Source organism: Papilio polytes, unplaced genomic scaffold, assembly GCF_000836215.1.
Source record: "Papilio polytes unplaced genomic scaffold, Ppol_1.0 DF824169.1, whole genome shotgun sequence".
NCBI classification, from domain to species: Eukaryota; Metazoa; Arthropoda; class Insecta; order Lepidoptera; family Papilionidae; genus Papilio; species Papilio polytes.
In genome coordinates, this window is record NW_013525035.1 from 377,117 (window position 1) to 395,634 (window position 18,518).

Sequence of the window (18,518 nt, forward strand, 5' to 3'; positions counted from 1 at the left end):
ATAAAAGATGTTACCTTTAGCACTTTAGGTGCTGCAGCCTTGGTATAGAGCGGCTCTTGAACCTTGGCCGGCACTGACTTGGCGGTGCTGGTGTCGCTGGTCTTCAGCGCGGGCACTGTCTTCGTCTCCGCCTTCACAGGCTCAGAGGATTTAGTGATGGGCTTTGGAGGTTCAGGGGGTTCCTAAGGAATTTGATTAATTATATTGAGAACAAAGTAATATCTCCAATTTATTTAGTTAAAACTTACCTCAGTAGACCAACCGTAAGGCAGCTTCGCAAGTTGGTCTTTCTCAGGTACAGCTTTAGAAGACGGCGGGCTGGTGTAGTCTAGATGGTTCTTGAAGGAGACATTCTTCGTTTGTTCCTTCTTCGGTTCTTTTATGGTCACCTCTTTCACCGGCTCTGGAGGAGCAGAAGGCTTGGGTCTGAAATAAAGGTGCTGTTTTAGATTTTGTTTAAAATAAATGGCCATGAAATGAGAGAATGTTGTAGAACACTTACTTTTCAATATTAGTCTGGCTCTGCAGGTTGATATACTCTGACTCCGCACCAGCCGATGCACTGAGGCTACACACTGATGTTATATCGCTTGTCTCTGTTACAAGAAATACACACAGAAGACATTAAAACAATGACGTGTGGAATTTAATGACTAAATACTCGTATTCTGGGCTATTTCCAACTTTTCCATGTTACTAATATTATAAATCCATAAGTTCAGAATTGATAGCTAGATAGTTTGTCGCGTAAACGACTGAATGGTTCTCATTGAAATTTGGGATAGAGTGTAGTCTGAAAGAACACATAGTCGCTGGCAAAAGCTAGTGGACTAAGCTTAACTCGTGTGGTAACCTGGATGACTGATGTTCTCCTTAGTGGTGGGAAGACGCACGCGCTGCGCCGGCGACCGCGACTCCCTCGTCGAAGACTCCGAGCTCGCGTCACTTCCTAGCTTACTAAGCAGCATCTGCAATATAACATCGTCTACATCAGCATCAAACAAATAGATACTTTCATACGATAACAATAGGGTTAACTTTCGTTGTATACCTGCAATTCGTTCTCTTTGGCTTGCAGCGTGCGGCGATAGCGGTTGTTGTACTGTCGCAGCTCCTTCAGACGGCGCTCCAGCTCGGGCCCGGGGTCGCGGCACTCGTGCGCGGCGGCCGGACGCAGCGTCGCGCGGATCCGCGACCCCGCCGCGCCCGGCTGACCGTTGCGACGTAACTCTAGCAGCTGGAATACAATATCTCGCTTATAATAGTAGAGTAACGAAGCTTTGTTAGGTATTGATATGAATGGAAGAAAGTAACAAAAGTAGAATAAACACTCACCTTCGGTACGAACACTAAACACAAAGTGGCAGTTGTACAGAATATAATGAAGATTGATATGAGAACAAACAGAGCATCCTTGTGGTCAGCGAGCACCTGCAATAAATAATCCGACTCAAAGGACCTTAATAGTGTACAATAAAATACCTTATGTATAGAATGTTATGGTTGAATTTTGTTTATCGCTAGTAACTTACATGAGCGATGGGAGCACCCATGATGCACATTATGAGCACGTTATAGACAGATAAACCGATATGTTTGGAATCATTTAGCGCGGGAATAGACACGTGTCTCGTCTCCCACGCAAGGAACGCTCCGAACACCTGAAAAAGAAAATAAGAACATTTTAATTACAGCAGTTAGTAAATAAAATTACTAGTGTGTTACCACGTTTATTATTCAAATGCCAAACACTTACCAATAGCAGTCCTTTATACACGTAAATAATTCCGACGAATATGGTCATCTTCTCCGATTGACAGTATTCGTTCTCTTGCACTATTACGATATCTTCACTTGTCGGATGAGGCTGTAAAGTTGCACAAACATTATTTAGCTAGTTATTTAGAATTTTAAAGCTACTAAAAAAACTTTAAGCATACTTACGTATGGCTCCATTTGTTTAGTGGCTCTATAGAACGGATAGAATATTTGCCATGTACTCATAATAGCAATGTCGATAGCCAGTAGAACTCCGACCACCATGAATAATTGGTAGTCTCTTATCACCTGGAAATACCAAGACTAATGACAATAGAAGATAGGACATGGATACTATCCACTATAGATCAGACGAAAAATGTGAGAGTTTTAGAAGGAGTTTTAGGAGAGATCTTGAAAGTTTGTTGCAATGTTGTAAGTGATTAAGGTTTTCATGTACCTTCTTATTGAGTTTAACATCAGTGAAGATGGAATGCACGCGCCAGGTCTTGGAGAACATGGCGCCAAACGCAAAGCTGAAGCCAGTCATCAGCAGCCCAGCTCTCGCGCTGCAGATGAACGGAAACGCGCCTGCACAAGGTACACATTAAATCATCAACGTACAGCGAAAATTATATTTATTTAAAAATGTCTTACAAATTTTATAATACCAACTTGTTTATTTCACTTGTTTAGTTAAATAGTGCAATATACAAAAGTTATTGATGAGCAAAAACTACAAACAAAGAATAGAAGGCGTTAGTAGCGGCTGCAAGCGCAGGATACCAAGAAGATGACGGTACAAGGAGAGCTGCAAATAATAAAACGATTAAACCTCCAAGCGACAGTCTTACAACATACTTTTACAAGATTTTAGTGAACTAAACACACCAAACCACACAAACAATCGGCCGAAGCATTACGGATGAAGGTAAAAGGAAAAACCAAATGAACCAAAACTTGGAAACATGCTGTCGACTCCGGTGACCTAGAATACGGCCTAGGTCTTTCTCAGAATCATAACACTAAATTCACAAGGGGGGGCCCAAGTTCCCAAAATTTGGTTAGCGGGTTCCATTCTGCCCAGGGTCGAAGCTGAAGCTGTGGGTATGGGAGCAAGCTATTACCTCGTCGCGACGGTTCCTGAGAAAGACCTAAGAATCAATGAAGTTGATGAGATCAGATGGCGTACCAGCGTGCCAGCAACATGCGTCCGAAGTGAGCCTTTTCACTTTTACAGTATCGCTTTTAAATTGTTTCTTTTATTAGTAACGTTATGGAATTAAAGTCCAATGCTCTTTATAATTATAAATCTTTTATATCTTCCAAAATTGCATTAACCAACTAAAGAACATTCCAGCAGAAAATTTAAACCATTATAGAGAGCATTGTAAAACAGTTAAATGACGATTTAAGTATTGAATGCATTAGTTTACCTTCGATCCGTCAAAGATAAGTGTAAACAAAGATATTTATGACAATGCAACATATCAGACACCGAGGAGAGAGATGAGGACATACCCAGGCTGCCCAGGCTGGAGTCCAGGCCGAGGAAGATCACACTCATGTAGGTGAAGATGCAGCCGATGATGATCACGTTGTTCAGATGAGGAGAAGACATCTTTATGTATCTATAACAAGAATGGAAAACGCTTTAATTTCCCTGGCCAAAGTTCATAGATTTATTGAGGTGCATAGTTTCACCTTTGATTTCTATAGTGTATATTCATGGCGAGGAAGCCGGTGGCCAGGATGATGCCGAGCACGGAGCAGGAGACCAGCACCGTGTAGATGGTGATGTTGACCTGCGTGTGCTCGATGAGGCGCAGCGTGCGGTCTTTCGGGGGATTCCTAGAAGGTCACAAATAGAAATTTATTCCTCTTTAGTTCACCGACTTCAACATATTTTTAATTATAATGGCTAATTTATCGATCTTACTTGCCAACCCATTTAAAAGGCTCCCAGCTGATCAAATCCAGATGATCCCTTTCTGCACAATATTCTCCGACCTTCATCTCCCCCACCTGGTCGCCCTGGAACTGCTTGAGAAGGATCGATGCTTTCCGCTCGTTGTCATAGAATCTTACTGGTCCCTGCGTGATAATACAGTTTCCATTTGATCTTATAAGTCTTTTGTCTACTACTCCCATAAATCTAACATCAAAAAATTAGTCTCACCGTGACTCCTTCGAAGGTGACATTGCTTAGTGCATCAAGGAAGAGCTGCTCCCACTCCTTGTCGCGGTAGCGAAAGTCCTGCACCGTCTTCTCCTTATGCTTCAACTTAACACGCTGCGCCACCGTTTGTATAGCCAGTGCCATCGCCCATATGCCTACGAACAGAAACATTTGAGAATATCGCCATCTTGTCAGCTTGGAAATATTACAACCTATTTATTGTTACTCACCATCATAAGTGTACCCATGGAATCTTGAATACTCCAGACCTCTTCGGCGGTCGTATTCTATCTGATAGTCTTTCGCCGTCTGAAAAACATTAATCACAACGAAATAAATCGATTGGACAAAATTACCTGAATTATTTAGATCGACTAAAATTGTCATGTCTTCGGGATATCTTCTGGATGATACTGGTTATCGGATTCGTCTAGAATAATCCAAGCCAAGTCTAGTCACCTGGATTGTAGTTAGCAAATACTAAGAATACGATATACAAAATCTTCTAAGTATTGCTCCAGGGTTTTTCTAGACTAAGTCTAGTGCCAGGTGTAGTGTTGCCACATACGATGCCGGAGACGGTGGTCTCCCCGGTGGTGGAGAGCGGCAGCAGGTCTGTGAGCAGCGCGGTGTCGAGCGCGGCGGTGAGCTCGCGGCGCGCGCACGGCCCGCGCTTCAGCCACCAGCGCTCGCTGTACGTGCCCAGCAGCAGCCACGTGTATGCGCGCCCGTACATCTCCAGTCTGCACACCATACATACAGTGCCTCTCAATCGCAAGGGAAATTACTTTTTCTTAACAAATTCTCAGTTATTCAAATGAGAAACTAATGACCGGTAGTAGAGTTTTAAATCCTGTGGCATAAGCTAAGACATACTTATATGCTTCACAGAAGATTCTCATCGCCCAAGTCTCGTTGAAGTTCCCAAGTATTATCCTGATATCCTTCTCCTTCAGCTTCTCCAGAGCAGTTCTGACTTCAGTCGCGAAACTCTGCGTCTCGTCTATATCGAATCCGTGTGAATCCAGGTCTGCTAGTAGACGATTGTGTGCCTAGAATATGTAACAAGTTCGAATAAATCCATTAAAATTACAGAAATATTGCATCATGTCTCATTAACGTCGAGTTACCAATGCATATCTGGGTTCGTTCTGGTAGATGGTGCCGACTCTTGTCCAATTAAAGTGCTGAAGCAGGCGGATGCGTGGCAAGTTGAACGCGTTCTCAGAGGGCACGATGCGGAAGAAGTTCGGGAACGCCTCCTTCGTGAACATCGGGTGGGTGTCCGCGTAGGACAGCTGAAAAAATTATCGTGAACCTTTCTACATTCGAAATTGATAACATCGACCTCCGGATATGTGACAGTTGAATTTTCGGCCAGGTTACCTGTGTGAGATGCCAATGCTTTGAAGCTTTAGCTATGGGGTCGGTGACATGCGTGCAGGCCGCGCCGAACAGCATCAGCTTGTGTGGTCCGCTGTGCATCATGTCGAAGAAAGACTTCACGCCCACCGCAGCGTTACACTGGAAATTTACAACATGTTAGAATATTAAAAGTTAGTTACTATAAAGTACTTATCCATAGAAAGCCACTTGCCAGAAGACGTCCAAAGTAAACACAAATGACCTAAAAAAGCTGACTTTTTTTGGTTCTCGGAGCTCAAATACTGTCAGCTGTTTCAGCCCATGGAGCCAAAAGTTTTTTTTCAATAAGGGCAAAGAGGTTTTTCTATCTGGTCGTAATATTTATCAACGCTTCACTATCTGCTACTTGTTTTGACTAGAGAAAAGTAATTTTACCTCAGTGTCGTTCCACCACATATGCAACCGGTAGTTCCGTAGCACGGAGTCATGCTCGTTGACGTGGTCCAGCGCCAGCTTGACGCTCGGCATCACGCCACGACCTACAGCGGTGTTAACATAGCTTTGGTACAAAACACTTTTTAAACTTCAACTTACGCACACCTGGAGTTACAGGATGAGCAGGGACCACTGACTTCTATTAAACATGGTGGTACACACATGGGCATCGTCAGGAAAAGCAGCTGCCCCCGCACACTAGAGAATCTAAAAATGTAAAATTCATTCCTCCTTCTATCTTAGCAGTAAATAGATACCAGTGTTTGAGTTCTCTACGCCCTTGCCGAAGGGGAAGAAGCCAGCTATGTAGACGTCTGTTCGCCGGTTGAGGATGGCGTCGAGGTTGGGCTTCTGCGGCACACCCGCACTCAACCCCACCAGGAGTAACAGTAGAAGCATATTGACTGGAATCACAATACGCCTGTGATCTATGGGCTGCAGTGATCATTGCAATTTAACGCTGGAATGGTACAATCTTTTTTTTTCACATAAATGTAGGAAATACACAAATTTACTTACAGCTTTTTTCACTAGCGCGGCCAGTCACTCAAGAGAGGTATTTATTACATCTGTAGCGACTGTACCAGTGGAAATCATTTTCCACAAATATACTATTAAATAAAATTGTCAGTTTTAAATGATTATAGTTCACTTACCGTCAACTTTTGTCCAGGCGTAAGCTTTCAATAGCTACGTAAGTTCTCGAATACATATACATGAGCTTTTTCTTGTTAAAAGAACATTTTCATATCACTTCTCTATAATTTCACAACCTTTTACAATAAACCATTAAAAAAGTACATTCTACGTATATTTCTTCAGTTTCAACGCACTAAATAACATTATTCGGTACGAAATCATATTTACGTCTTTCCAGCTGAAGCAGCCTTTTCAGACTTTGAAGCCTCGAGCTGGGGTCTAAAAATTATTTTCATTTATTATTCAAACAAACGAAACTGAACTCTAATCTAAACGATTAAGTCATTGTATTCAATACCACATATTCTACTAACACATCACATTCTACGAAATTAGGCATCACATTCGATTTTTCCGTTCATTTAAAAATATAGCTAAACAACTATGGTATTAGATTGAATATAGCTCATTAAGATATTACCTTTGAATCGTTTTGAAACGAATGGTCGCGGCCTACAGGCAAAATTAGGCTTTGACGGTGCGAATCGATAGGGGATGGGCTACAGTACTAGGGTTGTCATGTACTCAAAATATCGATGGTAATATTTAAGGGATTTTGTTTTAAAATCACGTATTGTTAGGATCACAAATTAATTTCAAACGTAAGGTCTGCTTCTCGCGGAGATGTCAGACCAGAGGCGTGTTAGGAGTTTTTGTCGCCTATACGTCAACAACTAGGTAGGAAGGGAAAAAAAGAGGGCTATTTTTACATCGCTATCCCTTATGTGTTAGAAGTTAGAATTGTTATCGATGTAAACAAGACATTGGCGTCTCTATTCGGAGCTTTCAACGCATGCGTAGAAGCCAGGGTGTGTCTTGCCCAGGGACCAAGGGACAGAGTTTAGACATGATTGTACCAATTTTACTTCACATATAACCAAAAACTAAAAATTAACTATATTGTAGTGTGCATCTGCATAGTAAATATAAGCAGGTTAACGTGGGTATAATGCAATTACTTTTATTTCATATGTAAAAAACTTCAATTTCTTTAGCTCCTCAAATGTAGCTCATTTCTTTTTAATTTTATATTTTGTACAAGTATGTACCAAATGAAACTATTACAAATGTATTGTTGGTATAAAAAACAAACGAAAGAAAAATTTGGCGCGATTCAGGAAATTAATTCTGATATCCAAAATTATACTTTAATTTCAACGGTGTATGGACTATTTTTAATTTTTCGAAAAGATATTTGACACATAAGTATATAAATTACCATAAAAACTAAAAACGTTTCGTTTTATCAGCACTACTCTTGAATATTTTTTTTATGTTTAGTGTCAAATTATAGAACACCATACGAAAATTCTACTAAGATTAACAGAAATAATATTTTTATAATTTACAAATGAATTTACTCTAGTAAATAAATAAAACATTGGGTAAATTAAAAAATTAAATCTCTTAAAACGTTTCTTTATATGCATAATCGATGAAATTTCAAAAGTTCCACATAAGCGGTATTAACGTGACAACACTATATGCCAGAATACGTGGCCCCAAACTCTGTGCTGTTCATGTGTCTTGTTTATATTTTTTATTGCAAAAATTCGTGAATATTCGTTTCATAAGCCGTAAGTATTGGAAAATGGATTTCTATATTTTCCTTTTTTATTTACCATTTACCCGTGTAATCAACATGAGCTAAGATATCTTGATTAGAAATTAAGACGGCATCTGTCAAACTTCAAATTTACAATATTTTCCAAGATAATTTTAGATTTTGGCTATGTTTCTATTTTATTTTGTCAATACTATTAACTAGCTTTTATTTAAAACATGTTTTAAAAGACAGGAAAATTGTATGATGTATTAAACATTCTTTTTTTTTTCGTAGTAATCATACGTTGAAATATCCCTTAATTACATGGTATCTTTAGTAATGATGACTTGCTGACCAGTAAAAATAATATATAAGAAATACAACATAACATATATTTAAAGGGTACATTATATATTGAAATTAATATAATGGGAAGTTGTGGATTGACATACTTTGTTATGTAAATATTTTATACATTTTCAATCAGCTTCTCATTCAGTACAGATTTCTTGTGTACAGGTTTAAATTATTTTTTAAAAAAATTTATTTAGTAACTTCAACAAGTAATACTTTTTCAATAAAAAAAACTAGTCTTTAAAAATAAAACATTTGTTAAAAGTTCAGTTAATTTTGATTAATTGTTCTTAAAGTCTACAAGCTTTTTTTGTTTTACAATAGTGCTCACTTTTCATACATTTTAATTGGTGAAAGTATGAATTAAGTTAAGAATGCAAGTAAAATTCCTTCACAATAATTTGATATCCAATGATTGGTTTACATCATTTATTGCACAATTTGGCGAAAACAATGTTATAGGTCCATTAATAACATATTATGAGTCATTAAATTAGAAAAATATTTCAGTGAGTTTGTGTAAAACCACAAAAATATAATCCAATATTAGTATTAGTAATTTTACATTCATTAAGTTTGTCCCTTTTCAGGTGATCGGCTTCTAACAAGATGATGAATCCTCAGTATCTGCCACCTGGACAAAATAACAATGCACCCTCTAATCCACTGGGCTTCCCACCAACATCACAAGACTACAATGGAGTACAGAATGCCAACATCTATGGTCAAATGCCACCAAATGGCCCACAAATGCCTATGAAGCAGTTTGACCCTTCTGAGATGTCAAATAAAATGCAAAACATGAACTTGAATGGACCACAAGGGATTCCTACTTCTCAATTGCCTCCTGGACAGTTCCCACCAGAAAGCTTTCCACCTACATCTAACTTTGGACCTGGTCAACTACCACCCAACATGAGGCCACCTGTTTCTATGGCTGGAAGGCCACAAGGGAATGAAGCTTCACCATTTCCACCTCAAATGCAACCTCCCATGTCTACAGCTTCCACCCAAGCCCAAGGTTTCAGTCAAATTCCTGGCAAGGAAGGGCAATTTCAAGGACCACCTCCCGGACAAATGGTTCAAAGCCAGTCTAAGCCAATGGTATCCCAACCAGGGCCTCCTCCATTGGGACAGCCTGGTGCCCCACCACAAATGTCACAGATGCCTCCACATTCTCAACCTGGGCTTCCACCTCAACCTGGGATGATGGGGAGACCTCCCAACGGTCCCGAACAGGCAAAGCCACCACAAACGGGTGGTTTTCAAGGTATGCCACCACCAACTGGTCAACCAGGGATACAAACCCAACAGATGCCGCCACCAGGCCAGGCAGGATTACCTCAGAACCAATCAGGTCTTGGTATGCCACCCCAACAGAGTTCGCAACCTCCACAAATTCGTCAACAGGGTGCGCCACCTGGATTTGATTATCAAAGACAACCTCGAGGTCCAATGCCAGGATTGCCCCCGCAGCCAGGTAGTTTGCCAGGACAGATGGGCCCTCAAGTGCCCCCCGGACCACCCCAAGCCCAAGCTGGTCTTCCTCCTCAATCTGGTATGCCACCCCAGCAAGTTCCTTCTTCTCAATCACAGTTTCCATCCATGCCCGGCTTACCTCATATGCCCCCACCATTATCCCAAGCAAGACCTCCCTCTGGATTTGGCCCTCCTGGACAATCTGGCCAACAACCAAGTTCTTATGGAGGTAAGAGTTATTTTTAATGTAAGTCTAATAATAAAAATAAATAGTTAGCAATTAAACTTAGCTAAGTACAGTAATTTATTCTTTTAAATTTTTGATGATTGATTTCCTTACTCCAGGTATGCCACCAATGCAACCTCCGATGCCGGGCCAAGCACCTAGGTCTGGTCAGCAAGCAATGGCCGGCCAACCTCCTATGTCTGGCCAACCCCCAATACCTGGCCAACATTCAATGCCTGGACAACCTCCAATGCCAGGTCAACCATCAATGCATAGCCAACCCCCAATGCCTGGTCAACCACCAATGCCAGGCCAACCTTTGATGCCAGGACAGCCTCCAATGCCTGGTCAGCCCCATCTACCTGGCCAACCTCCAATACCTGGCCAACACCAAATGCCTGGACAACCCGTGATGCCTGGCCAACCACCAATGCCTGGTCAACATCACATGCCTGGACAACCTCCAATGCCCGGACAACCTCCGATGCCCGGACAACCTCTGATGCCCGGACAACCTCCGATGCCCGGCCAACCTCCGATGCCCGGCCAACCTCCGATGCCCGGACAACCTCAAGCTTATCAACAGCAGCCAGGATATGCACCATTCCCAGGACAGCAGCCAAGTTATCCTGGACAGCAATTTGCACAGCAGCCACAACAAAGGCGCCTTGATCCTGATCAAATGCCTAGTCCAGTAAGTACTTTGATAAAACTAATTTTTACTTGACTAACGGTATATTTTTTTATGCTTATAAAAGTCCTTATGTACATATAAATTGCCCCCAATTACCTCTGCACAGAATTTAAAAAATACTGTATAAGTAACCTACATCTGTGTGATGAGAACTGTTCCAGAGATATCTTCTAACGTCTATCAATCCATCTAAACTTTTGTATTTATAACATTAGTAAATAAAAGAAGTACCAAATAGTTTTAATAATTTGACTGATTTTAACAAGATGTAGTTTCCTAATTGGATTTATTACTTAGCAAATATTGTAATTGATGAATTTCTAAATGCGATCTATTTTAACTTTGATGTAATTGTTTTATTATGCAATATTTTATACTTATAAGACATATATATCTTCAGATCCAAGTGATGGCGGATGACCAACAGAACAGAGGCGGTGTGTTTGTAACCAATGAGAAGGGTTTGGTGCCTCCTCTTGTTACCACTGACTTCATTGTTGATGATAAGGGAAACTCAAGTGGGTATTTGTTTATTTTTAATTTTATGTACAAATGGGATACTAAAACTGATTAACTGTGATATGTGTAGGGTGGCCTTGCAATAAGCAATTTCTTAAAGGATTATATGAGAAATAAATCTATACTTAATATAATAAAGTGTAAACACACTACTTTGTTATGTAGTGTCTCGGCAATCAAAGCATACTTGTTAAATAATTATATATATTAATGAAAAGCTCTACACTTATACCATGCTTTTACCTATATATTTTCAAGTTATTAAATTTAAGGGTGAAGGTAAACTATAAGGCAATAGCAGCTAAAAGCAAGGTTGCCATGGTTACTTAGCTATATAAATTGGATTGTTTGTTCTTTTCTGTCATGTAATATTACGTCATCTTATTACTGCAAAGTTAATTATGATGTCAGATTATTTTACTGTCATCTCTTGTTTTTATACATTGTTGTTGCATCTTATTGTTTATAGTACACAGAACGCTGTCGTAAGTCTATGATGTAGGCTAGATCTAGGGGGGGAGGCTACTTTTTTATTCTAAAGGTTTCGTTTCATCAACTTGTTGAATTCTTTTATGATATAACTGAACTTAATAACTTTGTTCTAAAATCTCCGCTTATAAGCTGATAGATGTCAAAACTTATAATAATTCGGCGTTTTAAAGTTGCCTTAATTTAAGGCGTTTTTACATTTTTAAATGGCGTTTCAGCATTAGGCTATTAGTGTTTCGATTTTTACATTGTCCAATCGAAAATATTGTATAATGCTACATGTTTATATTATTTTCATTATATTTTTTAAATAAGCAATTAATATTTAACAGGTCCTAGATACATCAGGAGTTCGATGTACAGTGTGCCTGTTACCGCAGACTTACTCAAGCAAACAGCAATGCCGTTCTGTCTAGTTGTAAGTATAACAAAATTACTTATTTACTCAAGTTTCTTAACATCTGTCTACAAATATTCATACTCTTCAGATATCACCAATGGCAGAAACAGTAGGATCCGAGCAGGAGCCTCCTGTGATAGATTTTGCAGCGCTAACAGGCTCCCCGACCATGGGTCCGGTGAGGTGCAGCCGCTGCAAGGCATACATGTGTCCTAATATGAAGTTTATTGATGCTGGTAGACATTTTAAATGTGCCTTCTGTAAAGCTACTACTGAAGGTAAGTGCAGTAACTAGTCACTTAGAAAAAATCACTTGCGATTAACGATATCTCTAGAAGAAATTATTAAATTCATTAAATGTTCTACAAATACGTTAAAAGCATAAGATCTTTCGATCAGCTATATCAATAATGGAATGTTTTACTATCCAGAAGCTTTTTATAGAGTTTAAAAACAAATTATTGATATGAATTAGTAAACAAATTATAAAAACTCGTATGTCATATTTTTAACATTGTCCAATTTCATTAAAGTACAGTAGAACCTCGATAACGTAAAAACCTCTATAACTTAAAATAATAACATGTCCGCTTCCCATCAGAGCCCAAAACCTCTATAACATAGACCCTTGATAACTTAAAACCTCTAGAACTTAAAGTATTTCGTGTTTCCTTTGGACTTTAACTTATCCAGGTTCTACTGTATAAAATAAAGGAATTATTGTTTTCCTATGAAAAAGATGCTATGAAATGGTTATTAAGCCAACTACAAATCTTTAGTTCTAACTAAACAGTTAACTTGTACGGTTTAAACTTAGTTTTGCCTAGATTTTTCAACTCTAACATTAAAAATGATGGTGCGAAGTAGGTTTTAGAGTAAATTATTGTAGATTTTGTCGCCAATTTGGTATATAAGTGGATTTTGATATATGTTACAGTACCAATGGAATACACGCAGTATATAAACAGCATGCAGCAATATGGCAGAGTGCCCGCTGAGATGGCCCTTGGTACATACGAGATTGTAGCCACTAAAGAATATTGCAGGGTAAGTTTGTCAAATTTTACTCAAATATACATCAAAAATGTTAATTGTTGCTATTATTGTTATTTATTTCATTGTTATTTCAGAACAATACGTTGCCGAACCCCCCAGCTATAGTATTCGTCATCGACGTGTCTTACAATTCTATCAAAAATGGACTTTTGCAGACTGTCTGCGATAATATTATGGACTTTATTGAGGTAACATACAGATTTACTATAATTTTATATAATGAAAATTTAAAATTATAATAATTAATCTAATTTAAGTAATTAATGTGTGTTTTCAGGCTATGCCCAAAGATGAGAATGGTAAAAGTTATACACGCGTGGGTTTCATCACGTATAGTTCTACAGTACACTTCTACAATATAAAGGTATTTATTAAGGCATTATCGAACCCATTATTTACCAAACTTGCCCTGTTGATTAAAGAAATTGCACATTCTTTGTCAAAAATGTTCATTGATTGTAAAGTTGCCCATTCACTGTTAAACTTGCGTATTATTTACCGAACATACTTATTATTTATCAATCTTGCCCATTATTTACCAAACTTACCCAATTCTTATCAAATTTACCCTATATTTATCAAGCTTACCCCATTATTTATAAAACTTACCCTGTATTTACCAAACTTACTCTAGACTTATCAAACTTACCCTATATTTATCAAGCTTACCCCATTATTTATAAAACTTACCCTGTATTTACCAAACTTACTCTAGACTTATCAAACTTATCTTAACCCTATATTTATCAAAGTTACTCTACACTTACCGCACTGCCCCAGGGCTCGCTGGCGCAGCCTCAGATGCTGTCAGTAGGCGACGTAGCGGACGTGTTCGTGCCGCTGCTGGACGGCTTTCTGTCGCCGGCGGAGCAGAGCGGGCCAGTGCTGCAGCAGCTCTTGCAGCAGCTGCCGGCCATGTTCCAAGACAACAAGGAGACGGAGACGATACTGCTGCCTGCTGTACAGGTCTGCTTCTAGAATGTTCTTTGAGAAGTTTTTTAGTCGTTTTTATGTGTCTGTTGCTTGCTACGTAGGGAAGACGGATGATAGATTTGGAGTAGGATAAAGTATGGGAGATGAGTATGTAATTTGTTTCTTTGTCCAGGCCGGTCTCGAAGCCCTGAAGGCTGCGGACACGTCGGGGCAGCTGCTGGTGTTCCACACGTCGCTGCCGACGTACAACGCGCCCGGCAAGCTCGCCAACAGGGAGGACAGGAAATTGCTAGGAACTGATAAGGAGAAACAGATACTTAGTGAGTTTGTACGCGGTGTACTATGTGTGTGTAGTTAGTACACCCGGTTTCCCAATCAAATTTATGCAAAGTTACTTGAGTGCGAAGGAACTGAAAGCCAGTACAGAAACTGGTTAGTTCCTTCTGCATACGCTGAGCTGTCTTCCTTTTGCCGCATATTCTATTCTATTCTACTATTCTCAGCACTGGCTTATAAATAGATAGTGTTAATATTATTTAATGTGAAGGGAATTTTTTAGTAAAAAACGTAAAAACATCAGAATATCTTGTACACAACTCTGCGTCGTTAAAAATTAGTCAAACTTAGACTATGTTTTCCAAAATATGTTATATCTGAGACAGATTTATTCGAGATCCGTAGTTTTCTGGAGATACTTTAAAAACATCCATCTATCTAAATTCAGATTTTACACTTTTGAGGATATGAGTTAGTTAATCCTTGTTTTAGATAATTTTTGTTGCCAAAAGCAATATTTTTAATTCGAGATTTCGACAAATGAGGACATGTCATGTCAGTGTGATAGGTGAAATAATAATAATAATAATAAAGTCATTTAATCCATTCAGAAGGCAAACATCATACACTTAATTACACAGTTGACAAAAATAATGACGGAGGAAACGAAAGTTTTACAAACAACAACAAAATATATACAAATACACAATAATAATCAAAAATATCATAACTTTCAATATATTTTTTTTAACTAAGTTTGCTATGCTGAATGGATAGGGCCTTTACTCAGCTATGTGCTTATTACAGTATAGCAATAAGCGCTGGTATTCTGTAAAGTAATTGTGACACAGTGCCGCAGACGACGGCGTACAACGAGGTGGGGCAGGCGTGCAGCGCGGCCGGCGTGTGCGTGGAGCTGTTCGTGTGCAACAACGCGTACGTGGACGCCGCCACCGTGGGCCAGCTGCCGCGCCTCACCGGCGGACAGATACACAAATACACATACTTCACCGTCAGTATATTCTCTAAACCATACTATACTAGTTGCCTGCGACTCCGTCCGCGTATTAGACATTTCTCGGGGTTGAACCTTATCTCATTTGTACTCGTTTTTGTTTTATATCTGTGCCAAATTCCAATAAGATATGTTGAACCGTTGCAGAATAATCGAGTAAACATTAAAAAACTAAATTAATGAATCCCACGGGAACCGTAACTACTCCCGGGATAAAAAGTAGCCTATGTGTTCTTCCAGACTATGCTCTAAACCTGTGCCAAATTTCATGGAGATCCGTTCAGCCGTTTGGGCTACAAACGCTAACAAACATCCATCCATCTAAACTTTCGCATTTATAATATTAGTATATGATATATGTCTAGAGGGGCTGATCGTTTAATAATAATGTTCATTTTTTATTTATTGGAATGCCAACAAAACATATTAAAATAAATATACATACAGTGGTTTAAACTCAGTTAAAAATATGGTTTAACGAATTATGGTCCTTCAAGACAATTTCCTCAAATATCTGCAAAGTATCTGTAGTTCCTTTGGTCGTTGACCACTTTTGTCCCCCTTTTCCTATAAAAGAAACTAGCTGGTCACGTCCGGCTTCATCCGCATGAAATATGAAAATTTTATTTCATTGTTTACATTTGTCAAATCATTAATTGCAAATGTCAAAATGACATGACATAATGACAATCTTGCTTCCTTGATGTTGGCTGCAACTTGTGGTCTCTTTCCCACATTAGGGTTTTTATCTAAAATATTTGCTCCCTAAGTTTAATAGCGTGAAAATATATAGCCTAAAGCGTGACGTAAATGTAGGGCTTTTAGTTAAAAAAAGAATTACTCAAAAATATGGTGTAATTGCTGACATCTTAGGCAACAAAGAAGTGTGTTTACGCTTTATTATAATAGTGCAGATGTGTTTCCCAGGCGGAGACGGACGGCCACCGTCTAGCGTGGGACGTGCGGCGCGTGGTGTCGCGGCCGACGGCGCACGACGCGGTGATGCGCGTGCGCACTTCCACCGGCGTGCGCGCTACTGACTTCTTCGGACACTTCTTTATGTCCAACACCACTGATGTCGAATTGGCTGCTATCGGTGAGTATAGGGTAGGAAATTAATGTCCCTAACTGTACACATTGAAAAAGCGTTATAGAATCGAATATTATGTCAAATTACTCCAAAGTAGTAGTAGTATTCCGTTCGCGTAGAATTAAAGAAAAAATGAGTTGTCTATGTGTTCTTCCATAATACCCTCTACTTCTACCGAATTTCTTCAACATCCATTCAGAGGTAGTCTACAAACTCTAACATCCGTCCATCTAAACTTTCGTATTTATAACATTACTAGCTGTTGCCCGCGACTTAGTTCACGAATTATTAAGTTAAAAAAGTAATATATACAGGGTTATTGGTAATTAGACGTATTCCTGTTACGATGTAATAGAGGGGATCATTTGTTAAAACTTTGACCCCTATGTCCATAATACAAAAGTTAACCATTTCTGAGTAATCTTGATTTTTCGATTATTTCAAAATCAATCGAAATTGCAATTTTAAAAATTTATTTAAAAAAACTATCAACCATAACTTATTTTTTTCTTCAGATTTATAAAAACTATTAAAGTCTAATAAATTTACAATATAAAAACATCATTTATCTGTCCAAATTAAAAAATGCGAACTAAAGAACCATTTTACTTTAAAATATTTCGAGATTCTCATCCACTGAAATGCCTTAAAAACGAAAAAATGGATATGGAACTCAGTCTGCAGATTTTTTAAAAACATGCCCGTTTCCTTAGCACTCCACAAATAATAACAAGGAATTTTATATATATAAAACCGTGTTTTCAGATGCGGACAAAGCGATCGGCGTGGAGATAAAGCACGACGACAAGCTGACAGGCGAGGACGGCGTGTACGTGCAGGCGGCGCTGCTGTACACGCGCCGCTGCGGACAGCGCCGCCTGCGCGTCCTCAACCTCGCCCTCAACGTGGCGCACCAGCTCGCTGACGTCTACCGCTCCGCGGAGCTCGACACCACCGTCGCATTCCTTAATAAACAAGGTAATATAAATGCAGCGATGAAAGCAACACCACGTATTCCAGTGTTGCCATTTGGGGAAAAATTCCCCGGGGATAGAGCAAAAGCTCCCTAAAGATTGAGCAGCCTAGATCAGCCTGCGAGGGGTTTTTAGTAAGTAGTAATCTATCATAACCCTGTCTTTTTATAAAAAGACGGCATCTTTCGAATAACCACCCCATACCAAAAAAGGAAATGAAAGGCCAACGACTAGCCCATGGTATGTCAATATGGACAGGCTGTAATATGGCATGGCAAAATGTCTTGTGTCCTGAATAAACCGATTTTGATGAATACACTCTGATCTATTTGTCCTAATCCGTTCAGCAATTAAAGCTACAGACTAACCAACATCCATCTAAACTTTCGCATTTATAATATTAGTAAGATGTCAGCAATCACAGCATATTACGAATAATCATTCTCTTTAATAAAAAGCCCTACACTTATGTGTCTATAGATTGGTTTCTACTCTTACTATTAGAGTGACTTGAAATAAAACATCAAGCGGAAAAGGGAGCAAAAACTTACAAACCAATACACAAAATGACCATATTAATTGTTATTTCTGTGTATATTCCAGCTGTGTGGGCACTACGCGAGGCGACTCCCAGCCAAGTGCGCGAGGGGCTGTCGCAGCGCTGCGCGCGCTCGCTGGCGGCGTACCGGCGGCACTGCGCCTCGCCCTCCTCCGCCGGCCAGCTGGTGCTGCCCGAGTCCATGAAGCTGCTGCCGCTCTACACCAGCTGCATCCTGCGCTCTGACGCCATCGCAGGCGGTGAGTACACACCTCTACTGGATTGCACTTTACTCTACTCAGGTCTACTCAAGTGTAATATGTTCTACTCAAGTGTACTATATCCTACTCAGATGTACTATGTTCTACTCAAGTGCATTGTGTTCTACTCAAGTGTACTATGCTCTACTCAGGTGTATTATGTTCTACTCAAG

The 18,518-nt window shown here is 39.5% G+C and overlaps 2 protein-coding genes across 3 annotated transcripts in view; one reads left to right on the top strand and one right to left on the bottom strand.

The window, feature by feature from the left end:
- The window catches only part of LOC106111266 (gamma-aminobutyric acid type B receptor subunit 2), a 9,817-nt gene extending 3,621 nt beyond the window's left edge, over positions 1-6,196 (bottom strand). The window contains exons 1-21 of the mRNA XM_013293292.1: positions 6,055-6,196; positions 5,738-5,841; positions 5,324-5,461; positions 5,068-5,235; positions 4,814-4,989; positions 4,506-4,680; positions 4,168-4,246; positions 3,938-4,092; positions 3,698-3,852; positions 3,463-3,609; positions 3,280-3,389; positions 2,219-2,349; positions 1,945-2,067; positions 1,757-1,867; positions 1,533-1,661; positions 1,336-1,431; positions 1,052-1,237; positions 854-968; positions 503-596; positions 249-426; positions 15-182 (exon numbers count right to left, since the gene is read on the bottom strand). Of these exons, the coding sequence (XP_013148746.1) occupies positions 15-182; positions 249-426; positions 503-596; positions 854-968; positions 1,052-1,237; positions 1,336-1,431; positions 1,533-1,661; positions 1,757-1,867; positions 1,945-2,067; positions 2,219-2,349; positions 3,280-3,389; positions 3,463-3,609; positions 3,698-3,852; positions 3,938-4,092; positions 4,168-4,246; positions 4,506-4,680; positions 4,814-4,989; positions 5,068-5,235; positions 5,324-5,461; positions 5,738-5,841; positions 6,055-6,196 (2,880 nt within the window). The remainder of the gene's footprint in view (positions 1-14; positions 183-248; positions 427-502; positions 597-853; positions 969-1,051; positions 1,238-1,335; positions 1,432-1,532; positions 1,662-1,756; positions 1,868-1,944; positions 2,068-2,218; positions 2,350-3,279; positions 3,390-3,462; positions 3,610-3,697; positions 3,853-3,937; positions 4,093-4,167; positions 4,247-4,505; positions 4,681-4,813; positions 4,990-5,067; positions 5,236-5,323; positions 5,462-5,737; positions 5,842-6,054) is intronic.
- Positions 6,197-7,974: 1,778 nt separating this feature from the next.
- The window catches only part of LOC106111404 (protein transport protein Sec24C), a 16,776-nt gene continuing 6,232 nt past the window's right edge, over positions 7,975-18,518 (top strand). For both annotated transcript variants that reach the window (XM_013293474.1, XM_013293475.1), the window contains exons 1-15: positions 7,975-8,073; positions 8,987-10,104; positions 10,221-10,795; positions 11,196-11,313; positions 12,136-12,221; positions 12,292-12,481; positions 13,141-13,250; positions 13,334-13,447; positions 13,537-13,623; positions 14,040-14,225; positions 14,365-14,512; positions 15,320-15,480; positions 16,411-16,579; positions 17,339-17,551; positions 18,151-18,345. In XM_013293474.1, coding sequence (XP_013148928.1) covers positions 9,006-10,104; positions 10,221-10,795; positions 11,196-11,313; positions 12,136-12,221; positions 12,292-12,481; positions 13,141-13,250; positions 13,334-13,447; positions 13,537-13,623; positions 14,040-14,225; positions 14,365-14,512; positions 15,320-15,480; positions 16,411-16,579; positions 17,339-17,551; positions 18,151-18,345 — 3,451 coding nt within the window. In that variant the 5' untranslated portion in view covers positions 7,975-8,073; positions 8,987-9,005. The remainder of the gene's footprint in view (positions 8,074-8,986; positions 10,105-10,220; positions 10,796-11,195; positions 11,314-12,135; positions 12,222-12,291; positions 12,482-13,140; positions 13,251-13,333; positions 13,448-13,536; positions 13,624-14,039; positions 14,226-14,364; positions 14,513-15,319; positions 15,481-16,410; positions 16,580-17,338; positions 17,552-18,150; positions 18,346-18,518) is intronic.